Below are 22,924 nucleotides of genomic sequence, written 5' to 3'. Positions count from 1 at the left end.
GCTCAGCCTCTAAGGAAGCAGCATACCCTGACTCTGGTCTGGCTTTTTTCTTTTTTGCTAGATCCTGCAACTTCTCTTCCTTCCTAATGATGAGACTCAGGTATCAGGAAAGTTAAATTGTGTGCTGCAGAGATTCAGTTATCTGGAACGGCCATCTCTATGGGGATGCCCGGTTTGTTTTTTCAATGAGTGGGGCTCCCCCTTTCCTCGCCCCAATTCGAAGTGTGGGCCTCTGTACCCTTCACCCAGGGGCAGATGCTGTCCAGATGTGGGCGGGGGCGGGGCCCTGGGGCTGCGGCCACGGAGGGACTGTTTGGGGGGCCGGGGGAGGGCAGTGGTTGTGGAAGCTGGAGACCTGGGGAACCAAAGAGCAGTTCCAGGGCCGGCGGGCCGGCTGTCGCTGGAGCAGCTGCCCTAGGGGGTCTCCGGGGAGGCTGCGGGCAGGCAGGGGAGGAGTCCCGGCGGAGCTGCGGCCCGGCAGGGGTTAACCCGGGAGTAGTGGTCGGGTCAGGTTACTTCCCTTTAAAAAGAAGGGGAAAGGAGGAGTCAGGCCCTGGTGGGCAGTGTCCGTGGCTGGTCCGGCTCGTCCATCGGGGGAGCAGGCTCGGAGCCGGCCAGGGTCGGGCGCCTGGCGGCCACAGGCAAGTCAAGCAGTCGAGCGCGGTGCAGAGGGGACCGGGCGCGCGGAGGGGCCGCGGGGCGCAGCCGGCTTGAGGCAGGACCTCTCTGCAAGCGCGCGCAGGACTCCGACGTCCCTGCCGACGCCCCCTTCCCAGACAGGCACACTGAGGCCCAAGGCGAGCGAAGGAGAGAGACCCCTCTAAGATCGCGCCGCCAGGATGGTCCCGCAGCGGGCCTGTAAACCGGTCGGGGGGTCGCCCCCCGGAGAGGTGGCCCCAAGGGTGGCAAGCGCGGTGGCGCTTCTGGGGGTGGACCGACGGAGAGACACCACTGGTGCAGTGGACTCAGCCCTGCTGGGGTCCCGGGCCGGGTGGGGTGGGGACAAAGCGTGGTGGCGAGCGTGGTGACCGTGAGGCTCAGCCTCTCAGACTCGCAATGGGTGGGGCGGAGCCAAAGATGCGCGGGGTCCTGGCCAAGGCTTGGGGGTCTTTCTATACACAGCCCCCAGAGGGGGAGGGGGGCCGGGGTCCAGACTCGATTAGGAGATCCCCTTAGCTAACCTTGGACGTCTTGCCTTCATCCAGAGCTCTCCACCCGACTACTATTTTAAAGGGAATTCCTATTTTTAGTGAAAGTTGCTCAATCGTGTCCTACTCTTTGCGACCTCATGGACTATACAGTCTGTAGAATTCTCCAGGCCAGAATAAACTGGAACAGGTAGCCTTTCCCTTCTCCACGGGGGTCTTCCCAACCCAGGGATCGAATCCAGGTCTTCTGCAATTGCAGGCAGATTCTTTACCAGCTAAGCCACTCCCCTGCTCCTTACAACACCATGGCTAGGATGAGGGTTTTCCTGATAAGGGGACAGAGTGCTTGCTCCAGCCCTCCCCCGCATCCGCAGTCTAGATGATCAGTGTTCCTACTGCTATTGGCATTTGTTCTGGGGAGGGGCTTCCAAGTAGAGCCAGTGGGGTCCTAACCCTGCACCTCTCCACCCCCCAGCATTGCGGTGGGTGGGGGTGCCCAGATGGGTCATGCCTTGGGTTTTGTGACTTGAATCCTCCTCCTCTTCCCTTCATTCCAGCCCAGGGCAAGGTGCTAGTTACTGGCATTGGTGGGACAGTCAGGCAGTGTGGCTGGCTGGTCAGAGTGCAGTTCTCAGACCTGAGGTCTGAAGCTGGCTTAGTCCCTGAGTCTCTCAATGACCTGGACATCTCTGGGCCCCGCTTTATTCATCTGTAGAAGAGGAGTGTGGGCCTTCCCAGGTGGAGCTAGTGGTAAAGAATCTGCCTGCCAATGCAGGAGACAGCAAGAGACAAGAGTTTGATCCCTGGGTCAGGAAGATCCCCTGGAGTAGGTAATGGTAACCCAGTCCAGTATTCTTGCCTGGAGGATTCCATGGACAAAGGAGCCTGGCGGGCTACAGAATATGGAGTCGCAAAGACTCGGACACTACTGAGTGATGCAGCACACACACGAACACACATACAAACATACACAGTGTGTGTCTGAAAAAGGAGTCTTGGAGCAGATGGGCCCTCCAGGTGACTGTGATTGAAGAGTTGGCTGTAGGCATGTGAGGTGGGGGAGGGGAACAATGGGAGCACAGCCAAGAGGAAGTGGGAATGAACCTAGGATCTGCCAAAGACCCCCTCCCCACACAATGGGGGCAGGGGAGGTGGGGAAAGCAGGGTGACTTGCCCAGCTCTGGCAGTAGGCTGGCATCCTCCCCTAGCCCACCTCCCTAAAGAGCCCTAGAGTCTAAAGCTAGACTGTGAGTGGAAGGAAGCTTAGCCCAGAGAGCTGCTGCCACTTCACAGATGCAGAAACAGGCTCAGCTGTGTGAGGCAGCCCAGCCCCCACCCTGTGATTTCCCCCCAGAGTCTGCTAGGTAGTGGGACATCAGCTCCTCCCCACTTCCACCACCCTTAGGCCAAGTTTTCCCCAGCCCCTTTGCTTCGGGAGTTTTATTACTAAGCATTCTAAGAAAGGTTGGGGTCCCCATGTGGGAAGGCAGCAGTCTCCCCAGTATTGGAGTTGGGCCTAGTTCCTGGGCCTCTGCCTTTGGTGGAAGACCAGGACCCCACACTGGGGACTCTTCCAGAATCTGGGAAGGACGGTGAGCAGGCCAGCTGCTCACATGGAGCCCCCTGAGTGCCTTCCTTCACACAGGCCACCAGCCATCACCTGCAGCCTGGGCCCAGGCCTGGGTGTCTGTCATCAGACACGCTGCAGTGTTTCTCGGCTGCACCCTGAAGGCAGACCAGGGTCCCCCACAGCGGCCTGAGTCTGGGAGCACCACCCTCCCCTTCTGATAAGAAGTTCCATTTCCTAGAGCCCCCGCAGCTCCCAGTCCTGGCCCTTTGTAGAGCCCCCGAGCTGACTTCCCCAGATTCCCAGTCTGTCCTTGCAGCAGCCACTCCCGCCCCATGTCCCTTAGCGTGCCTATAAAATTCAGAAGGGACACACAGTCCCCCTAAAAGATGATCAGATTTTCTTCCTGCCTGGCCTTCTTTAAATTGCTGTCCTGTGTTGTCACCTCCTGAGGTCTCCTGAAAGATGTATGTCTCCTCCTGAGGTCTGTTAACCCTCCGGGGCACTGCACAGTGGGAAATGTAGGGGCTGTATGAGAGGATGCTTTCGGGAGGCATGTATAATCCAGCAATAGAATCTGCCACAACTGGCTGTGTGACCTTGGGCAAGTCACTTAACTTTGTGCTGTGGTTTCCTCAAGAGCCAGTGGCAGTGATTATCCTGGTGGTGATTGTCTGAGTTCGGTCACACAGAAGGGAGTTTTCCGGGCAGGATCCGCAGCCCAGAAAGGCCCTTCCAAGGCTGGTGTACTTCCACCCACTCCACGCGGTCCCCGTCTGTCCTTTGCTCCTGAGTGCCCTGCATTGGCTTCCAAAGGTCAAAACAGGAGCTGACTTCCTATGGGGGCCTTCTGTGGTTCTCACAGGATGGACAGGTCCAAGGCTCCCAGAGGAAGCACCCTGGGGGGCTGGCCTGGGCCCAGGCTCCTGCAGCTGTGGGTGGAGACCTCAGAAGCCTGGGAGAAAGCCAGGAGCCTCACGGGCCAGAAAGTGCCTGCACTGGGGCCCCAGCCTCATTCCTGCTCTTCACTGTCTGCTCCTTCAAAGCAGACAGCTGGCCTTCAGGTTTTTCCTTTGCTCCCAGCCTGCCCAGCCCTGCAGCTAAAGGGGACGGCGGGGGAGGTGCTGAGTGAGCCGGAGCAGCAGCTTACCCCCGGACCCAGTGGTCTGGGAAGGAGTTGTTTGCCTGACTTCTGGTCCTGGGTTTCCCCACCACAGTCACTCCCAGGCTCCTGGTGTTTTCATGTTTGAATAGAAAGTAACTTGCACTCCCATATCTGAGATAAAGCTTTGTCTTCTATATGAGTGCCTATGCCTCAAATATTCTCTGACATAAGCATTGTTAGCCTTTTTTTTTTTTAATTTAAAACTTTTGTTCTCTGGACCAAAGCATAATCAGGTTAGAAATATATAAACCCACAGGTAGAAAGGCAGCTTTGGTTGAGACAGGGGCTGGGGACTCAGCTTCTTCCCCATCCAGAGATAAATAGTAAAAGGAATGTGCACATCTGCTTATTGGCAGAAAGCTTCCATTCCAAAGACCCTCTGCACAGGAAGCCTCCCCAGAATTGTAGGGGATGGAGCAGTGATTCCCAAAGTGAGCGCAGCTGAACAAGATGGTTTTGGTGGCTACCTAGATGAATAATTTTTATTTATTTATTCATTTTTAATAATTCTATTTATCTTTGGCTGTGCTGGGTCTTCATTGCTGTGTGGACTTTTCTCTAGTTGCAGCGAGTGGGGGCTACTCTCTAGTTGTAGTTTGTGAGCGTCTCATTGCGGTGGCTTCTCTTGTGGAGAACCGGCTCTAGGACACAAGGGTTTCAGGAGCTGCAGCGCCTGGGCCCTAGAGCACAGGTCAGTAGTTTTGGCATAGGGGCTTAGTTGCTCTGTGGCATGTGGGAGTCTTCCCAGATCAGGGATCAAACCATTGCAGGGATCTCCTGCATTTGGCAAGTGGATTCTTTACCACTGAACCACCGGGAAAGCCCTTTTATTTATTTTTTAATTTTTATTTTATAAGTAATTTTCCTTTTTCAAAGCAACCCCATCTGTGGTACTTTGTTACGATGGCCTGAGCTGACTAGTACATCAACTTTATTTTTATTTATTTATGTTGGTATTTACTTGGCTCTGCCGAGTCCCGCCTGCGGCACACGGGATGTTCAATCTTTGTGAGATTTTCAGTTACGGCCTTCGAGCTCTTAGCTGCAGCATACGGGCTCTAGTTCCCCGACCGGGAACACAACCCAGACCCCCTACATTGGGAGCATGGAGCCTTAGCCGCTAGACCTGCAGGGAAGTCCCAAATTGCCTTATTGCTGCATCTGTTCCATGAGCATGTGTTACCTGCCTGCCGTGTACCTGCTTGCCTGGGGTGGAGGACTCTACCCTCATGGCACTGAGTCTTGGGGGTGCTGGGGGGCTCCCCTGGGGTAGCATCACTGAAGTGAGCTTCCTGGATGAGTGGGTGGCAGGTGAGGGAAAGACACAAGCTTTCCAGACCCAAAGAGCAGCTTGTAGTAGGAGTGAAGGGTGAAGGACGGAAGAGGCAGTGGGCTCAAGAAACCTAAAGAGGCCAGTGAGGCAGAACAGCAGGGGGCAAAGGCTTGAGATGAGACCAGAGACTCACTGGAGGCTAGATCATACTGGACCTATAGGCCGTGGCAAGGAGTGTGGACCTTGTCATTCATTCAGCTAACACTGGGCTTCTCCCCTGTGCTAGGCATGGCACAGTTTACAAAGTCATGGCACCCTTGAGGTGCCTAGGTCTAGTGAGAAGCTTTTGAACAATATAGATGGCCTTTTCTTAAGTTCTGTGATAGAAGTGTGAGCCAGAGGCCAGGGAAACACCGGGGGAGAGGAGCTGCCTCTGCTTGAGAAGGCAGTGACATTTGACCTGGGTTTTGAAGGATGAATAGGAGTTTGACAGGAAAGAGAGGAAAGGCATTCCCAGCAGTGAAAGCCGGCACAGAGGTATGAAAAAGTCCAGGAGTTTGGGAGAAATACCAACAACTGCAGTCACATTGGGCACCGGAAAGCGGAGAGGCCAGAAGGTCAAGTCCACAGAAGGTTTTCAGGCTTGAGCCAGAGGTGAGCTTTCGTCCTCCGAGCAGTGAGGAGAGGGACACCAGGTGCAAGCAGGAGAGGAAGATCTCTCTGCCAGGTTGTGTGGGCAGGTTGGGTGACAGGAAAGGAGAGCAAGTTTATTGCTACTCAGTGGGGTGTGGCCATGGCCATGTGCGGGCTGTGGCGGGGGCTGGGAGAGAGATCTCTTTTTATTATCAAAGAAAGTGGGGGCTGTGAGCTTGCCCCTCTCTGTGCCCCCAGACTGGGCTGGCACAATGCCCAGAAAAGGGACCTCTCATTCCAGGGCAATGGGCTGCCTGCTGCGCCAACTTTGAAGACCAGAGGCCCTTTCCAAAAGAGTAAGGATTCCAGCCAGCTGGGTCCATGGGCTGTGTCCAAAGCAAACAGGAAAAGGCCATGGTGGGCCAGGCAGGGCCTCTTTCTTTGTTTGCAGTCGGGAACAGGCCAAGCAGTCTTGTGTGTCTCCCTGCTGCAAAGGTGGGAGCAGGCTGCAGGCCCTACAGGGTGAAACTTCTTGTGGGGGGGATACATGGCCCCTGAGTGCCAGCCTTCAAGGGCACAAGAAAGATGGCTTTCCTTGGCAGATTCTAGCCCTGATGGAGTGAGACGGGGAGCACATACTTCTCTCTCTCTCGATCATCCTCAGGGGCCTCTGTTCCCTCGGTCACGGTGCCCAAGCTGGAGCCCTCCCCCGGGGACTTGGCTTCCCACTCTTGCCCCTTGGTCATCAGCCCAGGCCTAATAAGGGTGGCTGTGGGTCACTGCAATGGAAAGTCCACACTGCCCAGACCAGGGCCCCGGGGGCAGGTCTCCAGAGAGAAGGAGGGAAGTGCTGACTGCTCAGAGCACCCTCGAGTCCAAACATGGGCACCCGGGATTCCACTGAAGACTCTATCCTGTACTCAGACCCTGGCCAGATGACAGGTGGCAGTCATTCAGTCTCCCAGGGTTGCCTGGATGAATTAACCTATGAATATATTCAATCCACTCACGCATTTGTTTACCAAGCCTCCAGGCAACCTCAGGGGATGGCCAGCCCAAGCCAGGGCAGGGAGTGGCAGAGGAACGAGGTCCTCAAGGAGCTGATGAAGGAGGCAGACTCAAGCCCTGAGATGCATCTGGCCCGAGCAAGAGTCCTGCCTGTCTGCCATGGTTGGAGGAGGGCTCAGAGAAGGAGCAGACCATTCTCCCAGGGCAAAGTGGGACTGGAGACAGGGGTGGAGATGGGGTACAGAGACTCCAATAAGGAGTGACTCCTGAGTAGACTCACTCATTCATCCATGCAGCAGTCCCTGACTATGTGCATTCACTTCAGTTCAGTTCAGTCGCTCAGTCATGTCCGACTCTTTGCAACCCCATGGATCGCAGCACACCAGGCCTCCTTGTCCATCACCAGCTCCCAGAGTTTACTCAAACTCATGTCCATTGAGTCGGTGATGCCATCCAACCATCTCATCCTTTGCAGTCCCCTTCTCCCTCCTTCAGCCTTTCCCAGCATCAGGGTCTTTTCCAATGAGTCAGTTCTTAATATCACGTGGCTAAAGCAATGGAGTTTCAGCTTCAGCATCAGTCCTTCCAATGAACACTCAGGCCTGATCTCCTTTAGGATGGACTGGTTGAATCTCCTTGCAGTCCAAGGGACTCTCAAGAATCTTCTCCAGGACTGCAATTTGAAAGCATCGATTCTTTGGCGCTCAGCTTTCTTTATAGTCCAACTCACATCCATACATGACTACTGGAAAAACCATAGCCTTGACTAGACGGACCTTTGTTGGCAAAGTAATGTCTCTGCTTTTTAATATACTGTCTAGGTTGGTCATAACTTTTCTTCTAAGGAGTAAGCGTCTTTTAAGTTCATGGCTGCAATCACAATTTGCAGTGATTTTGGAGCCTCCAAAAATAATCTGTCACAGTTTCCACGGTTTCCCCATCTATGCCATGAAGTGATGGGACCAGATGCCATTATCTTAGTTTTCTGACTGTTGAGCTTTAAGCCAACTTTTTCACTCTCCTCTTTCACTTTGATTAAGAGGTTCTTGAGTTCTTCTTCGATTTCTGCCATAAGGGTGGTGTCATCTACATATCTGAGGTTATTGATACTTCTCCTGGCAATCTTGATTCCAGCTTGTGCTTCATCCCTCCCAGCGTTTCTCATGATGTACTCTGCATAAAAGTTAAATAAGCAGGGTGACAATATGCATCCTTGACGTAATCCTTTCCTGATTTGGAACCAGTCTGTTTCATGTTCAGTTCTAACTGTTGCTTCCTGACCTGCATATAAGTTTCTCAAGAGGCAGGTCAGGTGGTCTGGTTTTCCCATCTCTTTCAGAATTTTCCATAGTTTGTGGTGATCCACACAGTCAAAGGCTTTGGCATAGTCAATAAAGCAGAAATAGATGTTTTTCTGGAACTCTCTTGGTTTTTTTATGATCCAGCGGATGTTGGCAATTTGATCTCTGGTTCCTTTGCCTTTTCTAAATCCAGCTTGAACATCTGGAAGTTCATGGTTCATGTACTGTTGAAGTCTGACTTGGAGAATTTTGAGCATTACTTTACTAGCATGTGAGATGAGTGCAATTGTGCGGTAGTTTGAGCATTCTTTGGGATTGCCTTTCTTTGGGATTGGAATGAAAACTGACCTTTTCCAGTCCTGTGACCACTGCTGAGTTTTTCCAAGTTGCCGGCATATTGAGTGCAGCACTTTCACAGCATCATCTTTTAGGATTTGAAATAGCTCAACTGGAATTCCATCACCTCCACTAGCTTTGTTTGTAGTGATGCTTTCTAAGGCCCACTTGACTTCACATTCCAGGATGTCTGGCTCTAGGTGAGTGATCACACCATTGTGATTATCTAGGTCGTGACGATCTTTTTTGTACAGTTCTTCTGTGTATTCTTGCCACCTCTTCTTAATATCTTCTGCTTCTGTTAGGTCCATTATTATTAGGACCATTTCTGTCCTTTATTGAGCCCATCTTTGCATGAAATGTTCCCTTGGTATCTCTAATTTTCTTGAAGAAATCTCTAGTCTTTTCCATTTTATTGTTTTTCTCTATTTCTTTGCACTGATCACTGAGGAAGGCTTTCTTATCTCTCCTTGCTATTCTTTGGAACTCTGCATTCAAATGGGTTTATCTTTCCTTTTCTCCTTTGCTTTTCACTTCTCTTCATTTCACAACTATGTGTCCTTTTCAGACAGCCATTTTGCTTTTTTGCATTTCTTTTCCATGGGGATGGTCTTAATCCCTGTCTCCTGTACAATGTCACGAACCTCTGTCCATAGTTCATCAGGCACTGTGTCCATCAGATCTAATCCCTTGAATCTATTTCTCACTTCTACTGTATAAGCATAAGGGATTTGATTTAGGTATACCTGAATAGTCTAGTGGTTTTCCCTACTTTCTTCAATTTAAGTCTGAATTTGGCAATAAGGAGTTCATGATCTGAGCCACAGTCAGCTCCCAGTCTTGTTTTTCCTGACTGAGTAGAGCTTCTCTATCTTTGGATGCAAATAATGTAATCAATCTGATTTTGGTATTGACCATCTGGTGATGTCCATGTGCAAAGTCTTCTCTTGTGTTGTTGGAAGAGGGTGTTTGCTATGACCAAACCAAATGCCAAGTGCATTCTCTTGGCAAAACTCTGTTAGCCTTTGCCCTGCTTCATTCCGTACTCTAAGGCCAAATTTGCCTGTTACGCCAGGTATTTCCTGACTTCCTACTTTTGCATTCCAGTCCCCTATAATGAAAAGGACATCTTTTTTGGGTGTTAATTCTAGAAGGTCTTGTAGGCTTTCCTAGAACCATTCAACTCCAGCTTCTTTAGCATTCCTGGTCAGAACATAGGCTTGGATTACCATGATATTGAATGGTTTGCCTTGGAAATGAACAGAGATCATTCTGTCGTTTTTGAGATTGCATCCAAGTACTGCAATTTGGACTCTTTTGTTGACTATGATGGCTACTCTATTTCTTGTAAGGGATTCTTGCCCACAGTAGTAGATATCATCTGAGTTAAATGGTCATCTAGTAGTAGATCCAGTACTCTTGCCTGGAAAATCCCATGGATGGAGGAGCCTGGTAGGTTGCAGTCCATGGGGTCGCGAAGAGTCAGACATGACTGAGCAACTTCACTTTCACTTTTCACTTTTATGCATTGGAGAAGGAAATGGCAACCCAATCCAGTGTTCTTGCCTGGAGAATCCCAGGGATGGGGTCACACAGAGTCAGACACAACTGAAGTGACTTAGCAGCAGTAGTAGATGGTCATCTGAGTTAAATTTGCCCATTTCAGTCCATTTTAGTTTGCTGATTCCTAAAATGTCGACATTCACTCTTGCCATCTCCTGTTTGACCACTTCCAATTTGCCTTGATTCATGGCCCTAACATTCCAGATTCCTATGCGATGTTGCCCTTTGCAGCGTCAGACTTTTCTTCTGTCACCAGTCACATCCACAACTGGGTATTGTTTTTGCTTTGGCTCCATCCCTTCATTCTTTCTGGAGTTATTCCTCCACTGATCTCCAGTAGCATACTGGGCACCTACCAACCTGAGGGGGGTGGTTCACCTTTCAGTGTTCTCTTTTTGCCTTTTCATACTGTTCATGGGGTTCTCGAGGCATTCACATAACAAATATGTATTGAGGACTTCCCTGGTGGTCCAGTGGTGAAGGATCCACCTGCCAATGCAGGGTACATGGGTTTGATACCTGGTCTGGGAAGATCCCATATGCCATGGAGCATCTAAGCCCATGTGCCATGACTACTTAGCCCACACTCTAGAGCCCATGCTCCATGATAAGAAAAGCCAACTGGAGGGGACTTCCCTGGTGGCGCAGTGGTTGAGAAGTCATCTGCCAATGAAGGGGACATGGGTTCGATCCCCAGTCCAGGAGGACCCCCCATGCCTCAGAGCAACTAAGCCCATGTGCTACACTTACTGAACCCACACTCTAGATCCTGAAGCGTTGCAACCAGAGAAAGCCCACACACAGCAACGGAGACCCAGCGGGGCCAAAAATAAATTAAAAAAGAAAAGATACAAATGAACTTATAAAAAAAAAAAAAAAGAAAAGCCAACTGGAGAGCAGCCCCTGCTCCCTGCAGCTAGAGAAAAGCCTGCCTGCAGCAATGAAGACCCAGTGCAGCCAAAAGTAAATAAATAAAAATTTAAAACTATACATTAAAAAAAACCCAAATGTGTATTGAGTGACTACTATGTGCCTGACACCATCAGTGAGCAGAAGCAGCCATGGACTGCTCTCGCAGGGGTCTGCTGGTGGTGGGGGAAGGGGAAGGACTCAGGTCATCACCACACAAATCAAATGGAAAACTATGCCAACTTATAGGGCTTTGAAGAGAGGTTTGCGGTTCTCAGGAGCTTGACCTGGTCAGGGAGGCCAGGGTATCTTCTCTGAGAAAGACTTGAAGAATAAATAGGGAGTCACCAGGGCAAGAGTGCGGGGAAGATGCTCCAAGCAGAGAGGATTGCACGTGCAAAGGCCCTGTGGTGGATGGACTGGACGAAGGCCAGATTGGCTCGAGTTTCCACAGCAGAGGGGACCGTGGTGAGAATGAGGTCAGGCAGTGAGCCAGCTGACAGCACTTGACTTGTGGGTATCCTTAGAAGATTTGGTCTGAATTCAGAGAGCAAAAGGACACTTTTAAGCAGTGGTGCAAAATGATTCAATTTATGTAGCAAACTGGTTTTGTTGTTGTTTTTGTTCAGTCAACAAGTCGTGTCCGACTCTTTGCAACCCCATGAACTGCAGCACACGAGGCTTCCCTGTCCTTCACTGTCTCCCAGAGCTGGCTCACACTCATGTCCATTGAGTCATGATGCCATCCATCCATCTCATGCTCTGTCATTCCCTTCTTCTGCTTTTAGTCTTTCCCGGCATCAGGGTCTTTTCCAACAAGTTGGCTCTTTGCATCAGGTGGCCAAAGTATTGGAGCTTCAGCTTCAGCATCAGTCCTTCCCGTGAATATTCAGGGTTTGAGGGACCCAAATGTTAGCAAGGAGTCCATGAGGGTCTAGCAGTGCCCATATGAACAATGAGAATGGCTTTGACCCAGGGCACGGTGAGACTGGGGGGCAGGGTGAGTTGAATGTTGGAATGAGAATCAGGCAGTGTTGAAGTCTGAGAAACTGGGCTGGTGGATGGGAGGGGTGACAAGGAACATCATATTCCTGTAAGAACATACTATATTGAGTATGATAAGTAATATCTTCATTTTCCCCAAGGATAGAATGGTTGACTTCTAGGAAAAAAGAACAAAGGACTTTCAGGTCCTACTATAATATGTGTGCTCAGTCACTCAGTTATGTCCGACTCTTTGTGACTCCTCAGACTGTAGCCCACCAGGCTCCTCTGTCCATGGGATTTCCCAGGCAGGAATACTGCAGTGGGTTGCCATTTCCTCCGAGGGGTCTTCCTGACCCAGGGTTTGAACTCACATCTCTTGCATCTCCTGCATTGGCAGGAGGATTCTTTACCACTGAGCCACCTGGGAAGCCCTCTACTATAGTAGATGGTGTTTAACATGTTTTCTCATTAAATCTGTTCAACAAACCTGAGAAATAAATTCTAACATGTGTGTTTGAAGAAAGGGATCTCAGAAAGGTAAAATTACCTGTTCAAGGTCATGGCTGGGAAGAGGTTAAGCCTCCACCAGCCTCCTCTCTTTAGGGAAAAAAAAGGCAAAACAACTTCATTTCATTCTACTCAGTGTGCTGATAATTGAGGGGAAAGTTTTTGGCAAGAAGGGAAAGGGAGGGGACCTGGAAGAACTCGCTCTGGAAGAATGCAAGGGAGGCTGGGGCCATGGCTCTGGGGCACCCCGGGCCCCATCCAACCACAGGGCTGACCAACTTGCTCTTGATCCGAGCCGGAAGCCGACTCCCTTTCCCTCCACCTCCCACCTGCTGCCCCCGGGAAGTCCTCCTAACCTCCTGGATTTAACCTCCATCCTCTTGTTTCTCTGCCCATGTCTCAGCTCGCAGGCACATCCAAGCCACCTGGCTGCTCCCTCTCCCCGCTGGCCGCCTGCCTGCCCTTCAGCCCTTGGTGGGGCTCCCAGGAGGCCTGTAACTGGATACCGGACACCGATTGCTCCCTTCAGGCACCCCCAACCCCCCGAGCCGCACACCACACACCCTGTTTCTGGATCTGCTCTTGGAAACCTGGATAGAGCGTGTTTCCACTCAGCCCAGTGACCTTCGCCTGTCTGAGCCCTGGTTAATTTTTGCCCAGTCTTTGCAGGCTCTGGGGCCCCTCCCCTTCGGGGATATAAGCCTGTCCTGAGGCTGCACTGTTCCCTGCCCGTTCCTGAGCCTCCCTGAGCTCCCTCCCCGTCCTTACCATGGCCAAAGGATTCTTCATTTCCAAGGCCCTGGGCATCCTGGCCATTCTCCTGGGTGTGGCGGCCGTGGCCACCATCATCGCTCTGTCTGTGGTGTACGCCCAGGAGAAGAACAAGAATGCCGAGTGTGGCACCGCGGCCCCCACGAGTCCCACAGGCCCGACAACCACCTCGGCCACCACTGTGGACCAGAGCAAGCCGTGGAACCGATACCGCCTCCCCACAACCCTCTTGCCCGACTCCTACAGGGTGACGCTGAGGCCCTACCTCACTCCCAACGAGAACGGCCTGTATATCTTCACTGGCTCAAGCGCTGTCCGCTTCATCTGCAAGGAGTCCACGGACGTCATTATCATCCACAGCAAGAAGCTCAACTACACCTCCCAGAATGGGCACTTGGTGGTCCTGAGGGGTGTGGGGGATGCCCAGGCCCCCGAAATCGACAGGACCGAGCTGGTGTTGATCACCGAGTACCTGGTGGTGCACCTCAAGAGCTCGCTGGAGGCGGGCAAGATGTATGAGATGGAGACCACCTTTCAGGGGGAGCTGGCTGATGACCTGGCGGGCTTCTACCGCAGCGAGTACATGGACGACAATGTCAAAAAGTAAGTCTGAGGTGGGTCTGCCGGGTGGGGGTGATCCTAAACGCCGGGACAGAGCAAGATCCTGGGGGCCAAGAAAGGGCTTGGATTCCGGGCCTTTGAACGTTCCAAAGCCCTTGGCTGGTGCATCGCCCCATCCAAAGTTCCCAAGACATTCAGCCATTTCCCCAAGTCTCCCTCCACCCCCCACCACCCCACTCAATCGGGAGTCAGGGATGAACATTGAAAGCCACCTTGGATAGATAAGAGAACTGGCTCTGAGGAGAGAAATGTGCCAGTGTCTTCCGGCTAATACAGGATGGGGGCAGCCAGGACTTTGACCCTGAGTCCGGAAGGAGCTCTGATCGCCCACATCAGCTGGCCCGTCGGCCTCGAGGCGGCCTGGGAGAGAGGAAGGCGGGGGTGAGGGGTAAGGGGACAGGGATGAGGCTAGGCAGCATCTGTGAGCCCGCCCCGCTGCACACCCAGCCACACCCTGCAGCCCCCACCCTGCACACCCCATGGGCACAGACACTCTGTGGGCGCACCCTCTAACCCCCTGCTCTGGGCAGGGTGCTGGCCACCACACAGATGCAGTCCACAGATGCCCGGAAGTCTTTCCCCTGCTTTGATGAGCCCGCCATGAAGGCCACATTTAATATCACCATCATCCACCCCAAGGAACTCACAGCCCTGTCCAACATGCCACCCAAAGGTGAGCAGGTCTGGCTGGGGCCTCACGGCCTGGACCTGGGAAAGCAGACCCTCCCCTCAGGGCTGGGGCGTAGGGGCAGGGGAGGGGGCGCACCTCCATAGGCCTGCTTGCTCCCTGCCCAGGTCCCAGTGTCCCGCTTGAGGGACAGCCCGACTGGACCGTCACTGAATTCCAAACCACGCCTGTAATGTCCACGTACCTCCTGGCCTACATTGTGAGCGAGTTCACGAGTGTGGAGTCAGTGGAGCCCAATGGTGTCCAGGTATGAGGCCCAAGCTCACCTCGCCTTCCCCAGGGTTGGTCCTGGCCTGGGAGACATTCCTGTTTATCTTCATCCTGGTCCCAGCCCCTAGGCAGCGTGTGAACCCCAGCTGTGAGTCATCTTGGGCAAGTGTCTTTAGTTCTCTGAGCCTCAGTCTCTGCATCTGAAAAGTAGGACCCTCCTCATTAACGGGGGCTTCCCCAGTGGCTCAGTGGTAAAGAATCCGCCTGCAGTACAGGAGCCGCAGGAGGCACAGGTTCGATCCCTGGGTGGGGAAAATCCCCTGGAGAAGGAAAGGGCAACCTGCTCCAGGATTCTTGCCTGGAGAATCCCCATGGACAGAAGAGCCTGGCAGGCTACAGTCCATGGGGTTGCAGAGAGTCAGATATGACGGAAGCAAACTAGTATGCACGCACCCCTCATGAAGGGAGCTCCCGATTCCTGGGTGCCAGAGAGAGAGTGGCCATGGCTCATTCCCCACAGGCCCCTCCCTACAACTCCAAGAGAGACACCACCCCTCCACACACTCCCCACTGACCAAGCCTCCCAGTTTAACCTGGTTGATCACCAGCCTGCCAGACTCTGGGACTTTACCCACCTGCATGGGGACCCAGGAAGGGCCCCTGATCTCTCCTATCTTTGCAGATTCGGATCTGGGCTCGGCCAAAAGCAACTACAGACAACCATGGCCTTTATGCCCTGAATGTGACAGGTCCCATCCTGAGCTTCTTTGCCAGTCATTACAACACAGCCTACCCACTCCCCAAATCTGGTGAGTGAGCGGCCTCGCGTTGGGGGGAAGTGAATGACTCTCCCCCCTCATTCCTGGAGGACATCCTGCCAACTGCCTGGCCTCCTCAGACCAGATTGCCCTGCCTGACTTCAATGCCGGTGCCATGGAGAACTGGGGGCTGGTGACCTACCGGGAGAACGCGCTGCTCTATGACCCTCAGTCTTCCTCCAGCAGCAACAAAGAGCGAGTAGTCACTGTGATTGCTCATGAGCTGGCCCACCAGGTATCCCCCCATCATGGGGAGCGCAGACCAAGAACGTGGGGGGGTCCAGGCGGAGATGGCACAAGTCATGGCTCTGTCCTTGGAAGCTGAGAAGGGAGGGGGGATTCCACCTGGCCAGGGGGTTTGGGGAGGAGTCAGGATGAAGTCAGTAAAGCCTCCAGCTCAAGACTGGTGTGTGGGGAGCACTCGGCAAAGGGTAGCCCCAACACCGTTAGTGACCGAGAGGTCTGAGTGGTTTGCTGAACTGACCCCTCCCCCCTACAGTGGTTTGGGAACCTGGTGACCCTGGCCTGGTGGAACGACCTGTGGTTGAACGAGGGCTTTGCCTCCTACGTGGAGTACCTGGGAGCTGACTATGCAGAGCCCACCTGGAATATGGTGAGCCCCCTGCCTGGAGACCGCTGGGGTCTGGGATGGCGGATGGCCTGGGTCACCCCCTTCGAGGCCAGTCCCCTGATTGGCTGTTGGGGGTTTGCAGAAAGACCTCATCGTGCCGAATGACGTGTACCGTGTGATGGCTGTGGACGCGCTGGTCACCTCTCACCCACTGACCACCCCTGCCGACGAGGTCAACACCCCTGCCCAGATCAGCGAGATGTTTGATACCATCTCCTACAGCAAGGTGCTGCCCAGCCCCCACGCTGGTCCTCAGACAGTCGGGGGGTGAGTGGGGAGGGCGGTGATGGGGACACAGGGTCCCCCAGCTGGCTCGAGGCAGCCTCCTGAGCTCCCTCCCCTCCACAGGGAGCCTCGGTCATCCGGATGCTCTCGAATTTCCTGACTGAAGATTTGTTCAAGAAGGGCCTGGCGGTGAGGATCCTCAGCCAGTCACGGGGTGGGGGGTGTTTCCTCTGAGCCCTGGCCTCACAGAGGCTGTGGCCGAGCCTGGGGCCACAACTCCACCCTTACCTAGCTCTCTTTCCGCAGTCCTACTTGCAGACCTTTGCCTATCAGAACACCACCTACCTGAACCTGTGGGAACACCTGCAGATGGTCAGTACCAACCAGCCCTCCTGAAGACGTTCTGTGGGGGTCCTGAGATGCTGAAAGCCCCAGGGCCGGCAGCATCCCCATGGGCGAGAAGGTGCCCAGCTCCCTGCTTACCCCACACCCCAAGGCAGGACATCTGGAGCCTGGCCTGCTCATTGGCTGCTCCTCTGTAAAGTGGGTGCAGTGATGGCTCCTTGAAGGAGGTGCGGCCAGAGCCTGGGTCAAGAGCCTGGCAGGTGCCCCCCAGCTACCTTGCACAATAGTGAAGTCTATGAGGGGAGCTGGGGAACACCCTCCTCTGAGGGTTGAGGAAACGGGCTCTCAGGTTTCCCAAGCCCAAGACATCATCTCCCTGGAATTTGGAGCCAGTCATTCACCAGCTCAGCACTCCTGGCTGCCCTGTGCCCCACCCAGCTCCTCCCAGGCACTACTTTGCACGCAACAGCACCCTCAGCAAGCCCTCTGACCCTCCCGTCCAGCCCCACCTCACATTCCTGTCCACTCAGACCCCGATGGGTCTGGGGCAGACCCTCTGACCACTCCCACTCTCCCGCCTGGCCCTCCCCGCCTCTCCTGAGCCTGGCGTCTGCACCCTCTCCATCATCTCCCACCCCTTCTCTGTGGCCCTGGTCAGCCCAGCTGACCCCTCCATGTGCCCGCACGCCATGACCAGCCTGACCCGGGAGGGGAGATACCGGGCCTTGTCACAGAGTCACAGGTGGGCTCCTGGGCCCTCCTGGCCGTTCTCCAGCCCAGCATCCCTCTGTCGTGAGCCTGGTTCCCCGCCCCCGCCTCCCCCAGGCTCAGTGCCTGTCTGCTTCCACTGTCTGCCTTCCCCGACCTCAGTTTCCTGTTCTTTTCCTCCAAAGCCGAACCCTCCTCCACACTGACACCCCTCCAAGCTGCATCTCCCCCTCCCTCTCCCCCGAACCCCCTCTCTCTGCAGCCCCCCAGAGATCCTCTCCCTCTCAGCTTGCACCTTCTGATAGTAGCTTCTGCCCTCATCTATGCTCTTCTTAGTTTTTCATTTTCTCCATTATTAACCAGCGTGGTTGGTTTTTTGTTATTACGAAAGCAATAGGCACACGTGAGAAAAGATTTAAGACAATAACAACCATCCTAAGCCCATCCCCAGACCCCCATCCGCGTGTGTTTCCTTCACATCGCCCACAGCCCTCTCCTTCGCCCTGCCTGTGACTTGGGGACACTGGTTTTCCTTTATCTCTGTCTCCTCCCGTTGCCTGTCTTCCCAGATTTGTTCAGGCTGAACCATGGGGCATCCTGGGTGCCCCTCCCTGACACACACCCGCCTCAGGCTTGATCACAGAATGTTGGGTTTGGGGGGGGCATGCAGATATCCTTAATCAACACAGAATGAACCAGAGGCTGGAAAGCTCTTGGCTCGTCCAGCGCTGGGCAGCTGAGAGGAGGGCGAGGCAGGCTGGGAGCCCAGCTACAACCTCGCGGCCCGGAGGCAGCAAGGTGCCCAGCATGGTGGCACCCTAAGGAGAGGGCAGGGGTGCCCGGGGGAGGATGGTGGGGGAGAGGATGGCCGTCCGCTCACGGCTGCACCATCGCCCCTGCCCAAGGCTGTGAACGATCAGTCGTCCATCGTGCTGCCAGACACCGTGAGTGCCATCATGGACCGCTGGACCCTACAGATGGGCTTCCCTGTCATCACCGTGGATACTAACACAGGGACCATCTCCCAGAACCACTTCCTCCTCGACCCTAGCTCCACCGTCACCCGCCCTTCAGAATTCAAGTGAGCACATGGGGTCACCGAGACAGGCGTCCCGGGGAGGTTCTCAGGGGCGGCTGCCGTGAGACCCTCTGACCGTAGCAGGTCTGGCCCTCTGTGGCCCTGCCATAGTGGTTGGTGTCAGTCTCGCTCCTGGGCCAGGAGGAGGGGGGCGTTTAGTGCCAGAGTCAGGCAGAAACTGGGAGCCTGGGCAGGACTGCTTTTCGCTGGCAGTGGCCAAGAGCTGCCGTTTCTCACCCCTGGTCTCTGGGATTTCTTGTTGCAGCTATCTGTGGATTGTTCCCATCTCATCCATCAGAAATGGCCAGCTGCAAGAACACTACTGGCTTCGGGGCGAAGAGAAAAGTAATCCCGCCCTCCCCTAGGGGACAGTAATCCCCAGGCCATCCTCCCAGCTCCTGGCCCGTGTTCTGGGGTTCTGGCAGGCCTCATCCTTGGGGGTGTCCTTCATCCTTTCATTCAACAAGTGGAGCCAGCTTCTTTGGTTCTAATTTCTACTCTGTTGCTGCCCAGCTGTGCGACCCCAGTCAAGTTACCATCTGTTGCTGGTCTCCACTTCCCCATCTGTAAAATGGGGTTAGAGACAACATCTACCCCCATTGAGTTGTGTGAAGATTAAGGGAGAGGATTTCCATGAAATGTTCACAACTGTGCCTGGCACATAGTATGAGCAGTCCTGCTCAGCCAGGCACCGAGGAAACCAAGGTCAGGGCAGGTCATCCCCTGCCTAAGCCAAGGCTGCAGATGAAGGGAAGGAAGACAAGCCATTCGTACTTTTTGGAGCTGTGCAGAGTACTTTATCAGAGGCGTTTATGGCCTCTGGGGCAGGCGGGCAGAGATCAGAGAATAAGGAGGCTTTCACTTTATGGAGACGTGAGGAAAGGCTTCCTGGAAGAAGTGAATTGAGTCAGAGGACGAGCAGGAGTTCACCAGGCTAACAGCGGCAGAGAGAAGCTATCCAGGCAGAGTCAATAGCAAGTGTGAGGCTTGAGGTAGGAGAGAACGTGGGGACTGAGCTTGGCTGAGACCGAGGAGCAGCCTTGAGGTGAAGCGGGTCCCTGCTGGCTGCAGGAGACAATGTCCTCAGGCCAGGAGGAGCCAAAGGGATTGAGTCTGATCTGCAGGTATGCAAGGAGCCCCTCCAGCTGACAGGAGGAAGGCTGGAGGTAGACCTGAGAGGTGGGGGCGTGGAGCCCCCAGGAAGAGAGGAGCAGTGCTGGGGGGCTAACTGGATGGGAGGCGCTTCCTGGGTGTGATGGAGAGATGGCAGACAGAGCGGTGGCCTGGGGCGTTGAGTCTGAGCTGGAGTGGGGGTTGCCGATGGAGTTGTCCCAGCTGGTGTCACTGGCCTGGCCACTGAGGTTCACAGATGGCAATTGGTCTGTCCAAGGTCACCCGCCAGAGTTGGTCCGGGCACCTGGTCCCACCCTTCTTCTCTGCCCCTCGCCTTGGTGTGGGCCCAGCGGCCTGAGGGCCAGCTGCTGCCAGGCTGCCCGGGAGGCAGTTCCGCCGAGGCCTGAAGCAGGGAGGGCCCGAGTCAGGTCAGCCTGGGCCCTTCTGAGCAGCCTTGCCCAGCTCTCATCTCTCCCCACAGACCAGAGTAACCTCTTCAAAACCGCAGCGGATGACTGGGTCCTGCTGAACATCAACGTAACGGGCTATTACCAGGTGAACTACGATGAGAACAACTGGAAGAAGATTCAGAATCAGCTGATGTCAAGGCCGGAGGTGGGTGCCTGCCAGCCCATGCCGTCCACTGCCCAAGGCCCAGTCCCAAGATGGCAGCCCAGACTGCAGGGCCTGCCCCATGGCCCGCCCGAGGTCACATGCTCTACTGCCCCTTCTAGATCATCCCTGTCATCAACCGGGCGCAGGTCATCTATGACAGCTTCAACCTGGCCAGGTGAGTGCCCGCCCCTTCTCCCTCGGGCCCCACCGGCTCAGCTGTGGAAGCCCAGCGACTTGGCAAGTGTGACTCTATAGTGAGAGCCCGTGTTCTCCCTCCCGTGGTCCTCATCGTGTGCCAGGAATGGGGTGCTGGCTCCCTGTGCTTCGGGACACCCCTCCCTTGGCCCCACAGTCCCAGACAGTATCACCATTCAGCCCAGAGTTCCCAGAGAAGGAATCAGAGTCTCAGAGTCTGAGCATCTTGCCTGAGGTCACACAGTAACTCATGACAGCCAGATACAGATCTGTCCAACTCTGGAACTCCAGTGTGCTCCACAACACCCAGGTTTTCCTGAGTGCTACCTGTGGGTCAGGCTTCCGAGGTGGCGCTAGTGTTAAAGAACCCACCTACCAATGAATATCCCCCGGAGAAGGGCACTGCCTAGGATTCCCACGGACAGAGGACCCTGGCGGGCTACAGTCCATAGGATCACACAGAGTCGAACACAACTGAAGCGACTAAGCACGCATGCATGCTCCTGTCTCTCTCTTTAGTCACTCAGTCATGTCCGACTCTTGTGACCCCATGGTCTATAGCCCACCAGGCTCCTCTGTCCATGGGATTCTCCAGGCAAGAATACTGGAGTGGGTTGCCGTTTACTTCTCTAGGGGATCTTCCCAATCCAGGGATCGAACCAATGTCCCCTGCACTGCAGGCAGATTCTTTACCCTTTACCGACTGAGCTACGAGGGAGGTCAGGCTAAAAAACCTGGGAAGGACACGACAGGAGAGAGGCAGGCATAGATAAACAGAGATTTATTGAGCAGCTGCTGTGTGTGTAAGCGCCGGCAGGTGCTAAGTTCTTTGATGTAAGTGATGTCACCCATAGACATGGACCATGGACACTTATGAACAGATGGCCTGAGAAGATGAAGGGAGGAAATCTCAGAGGGCCAAGCAAATCAGAGAAGTGGGCAGAGCAGAGAGCAAAGGCCTCTTGTCTTTTTGAATCTCAGATCTGTCTCTTAAGGTCTGTGTGGCCTTTGGCAAGGCACGTCACCTCTCTGAGCCTCAGTTTCCTCATCTGTAAAATGGGGATACTGAGCAAGGGAATGTGACTGGCAGTGGGTGAGCGTCCAGTACCCCTCCCCCCAGCCCCACCAGGTGGAGGCTGGAGCTGATCATTTGGCCTCTGGGACCTTGGGCTCTAGGAGGGGGCTGGGGTTCCCACAGAGAGCCTGGGCTGGGCTTGAGCCCCTCTATCTATTCCCAGTGCCCATACGATCCCTGTCACCCTGGCGCTGAACAACACCCTCTTCCTGAACAATGAGAGAGAGTACATGCCCTGGCAGGCCGCCATCAGCAGTCTGAACTACTTCAAGCTCATGTTCGACCGCACGGAGGTCTACGGCCCCATGCAGGTACGTGCCGAGGGGCACGCCAGGGTTCAGTTCCCCACTGCCTGAAATGGCACCACGAGGCAGTGAATAGAAATATTGCCTGGAGTGGTGATACCGCACCAGGTCCTTGGTAGTGGTGAGAGATCAGGAGGGATGGAGGGGTGAAGGGAGCAGGGATTGAGAAGTTGAGTAAGTTGGGCACGGCAAGAAATGGAAAGACTTCTAGCAAAGTTTGCTAAATCTGGAAATTAGCACTATCAGAAGGCAACAGAAAAAGCCACAGTACAGGAAGGGGATGGGAGTGAGGGCGAAGCCTTCAACCTGTTGTGTGGCCTCCGGCAATCCTCTTCAGCCCCAAAGAATCCTCTGTGAAAAGAGCGGGCCTCTGCTTGCCTAGCAGATGTTAACAGTTTGGAAGCTTGAGGGAAAGGTAGAGGGAGGGGGTAGGGGGTTGGGGAGGGGAGATCAGAGACAGAGGCAAACTGCTTGCTCTGTATCCATAACTGAATGCAGAGGGATGTTCACTGCAGTGTGGTTTATAAAGACAAGAAAACCAAAAACACTTAAGTGCCCAACAGTTGGGGGTTGGTTAAGTAAGCTAGAATATCCATTTGATGGAATATTATGTAGTCACTGGGCTTCCCTGGTGGCTCAGTGATAAAGAATCCTATAATGCGAGAGACGCAGGTTCCCTCCCTGGGTCAGGAAGATCCTTCGGCAAAGGGAATGGCAATCCACTCCTGTATTCTTTTTTTTTTTTTTTTCCATTTATTTATTTTAATTGGAGGATAATTTCTTTACAATATTGTGATGGTTTTTGCCATACGTCAATATGAGTCGGCCTTAGGCATACACCAAATGATTCTCCAGTATTCTTGCTTGGATAATTCCGTGGACAGAGGAGCCTGGCGGGCTACAGTCTATGGGGTCTCAAAGAGTAGGACAAGACTGAGCAACTAACACTTTCTTAGCACTTTGGGATGGTTAGTATTTTCTGCTTGTGCTTTACGGAGTTTTCTAAGTTCCCCACAATAAAGGCAGAATACTTACCATCGGGCGGTGGGGGAATGGTAGGCCCCAAAACGATATTAGGAAATAGTGACATTTAGACATGGAGTGTCAGAACTGGTGGAGGCTTTAAGGA

The 22,924-nt window shown here is 53.9% G+C and overlaps 1 protein-coding gene across 1 annotated transcript in view; it reads left to right on the top strand.

Moving 5' to 3' along the window:
• The first annotated feature begins 486 nt into the window (after positions 1 to 486).
• Positions 487 to 22,924, top strand: part of ANPEP (alanyl aminopeptidase, membrane) — a 29,451-nt gene continuing 7,013 nt past the window's right edge. Inside the window, exons 1-15 of the mRNA XM_065906705.1 lie at positions 487 to 641; positions 12,801 to 13,771; positions 14,320 to 14,462; positions 14,585 to 14,724; positions 15,370 to 15,496; positions 15,586 to 15,740; positions 16,005 to 16,118; positions 16,219 to 16,362; positions 16,485 to 16,550; positions 16,668 to 16,733; positions 18,320 to 18,495; positions 18,758 to 18,837; positions 20,087 to 20,220; positions 20,340 to 20,395; positions 21,654 to 21,801. Of these exons, the coding sequence (XP_065762777.1) occupies positions 13,167 to 13,771; positions 14,320 to 14,462; positions 14,585 to 14,724; positions 15,370 to 15,496; positions 15,586 to 15,740; positions 16,005 to 16,118; positions 16,219 to 16,362; positions 16,485 to 16,550; positions 16,668 to 16,733; positions 18,320 to 18,495; positions 18,758 to 18,837; positions 20,087 to 20,220; positions 20,340 to 20,395; positions 21,654 to 21,801 (2,154 nt within the window). The 5' untranslated portion in view covers positions 487 to 641; positions 12,801 to 13,166. The remainder of the gene's footprint in view (positions 642 to 12,800; positions 13,772 to 14,319; positions 14,463 to 14,584; positions 14,725 to 15,369; positions 15,497 to 15,585; positions 15,741 to 16,004; positions 16,119 to 16,218; positions 16,363 to 16,484; positions 16,551 to 16,667; positions 16,734 to 18,319; positions 18,496 to 18,757; positions 18,838 to 20,086; positions 20,221 to 20,339; positions 20,396 to 21,653; positions 21,802 to 22,924) is intronic.

Source organism: Muntiacus reevesi, chromosome 15, assembly GCF_963930625.1.
Source record: "Muntiacus reevesi chromosome 15, mMunRee1.1, whole genome shotgun sequence".
NCBI lineage: Eukaryota > Metazoa > Chordata > Mammalia > Artiodactyla > Cervidae > Muntiacus > Muntiacus reevesi.
This window is presented reverse-complemented; position numbering and strand designations above follow the sequence as displayed.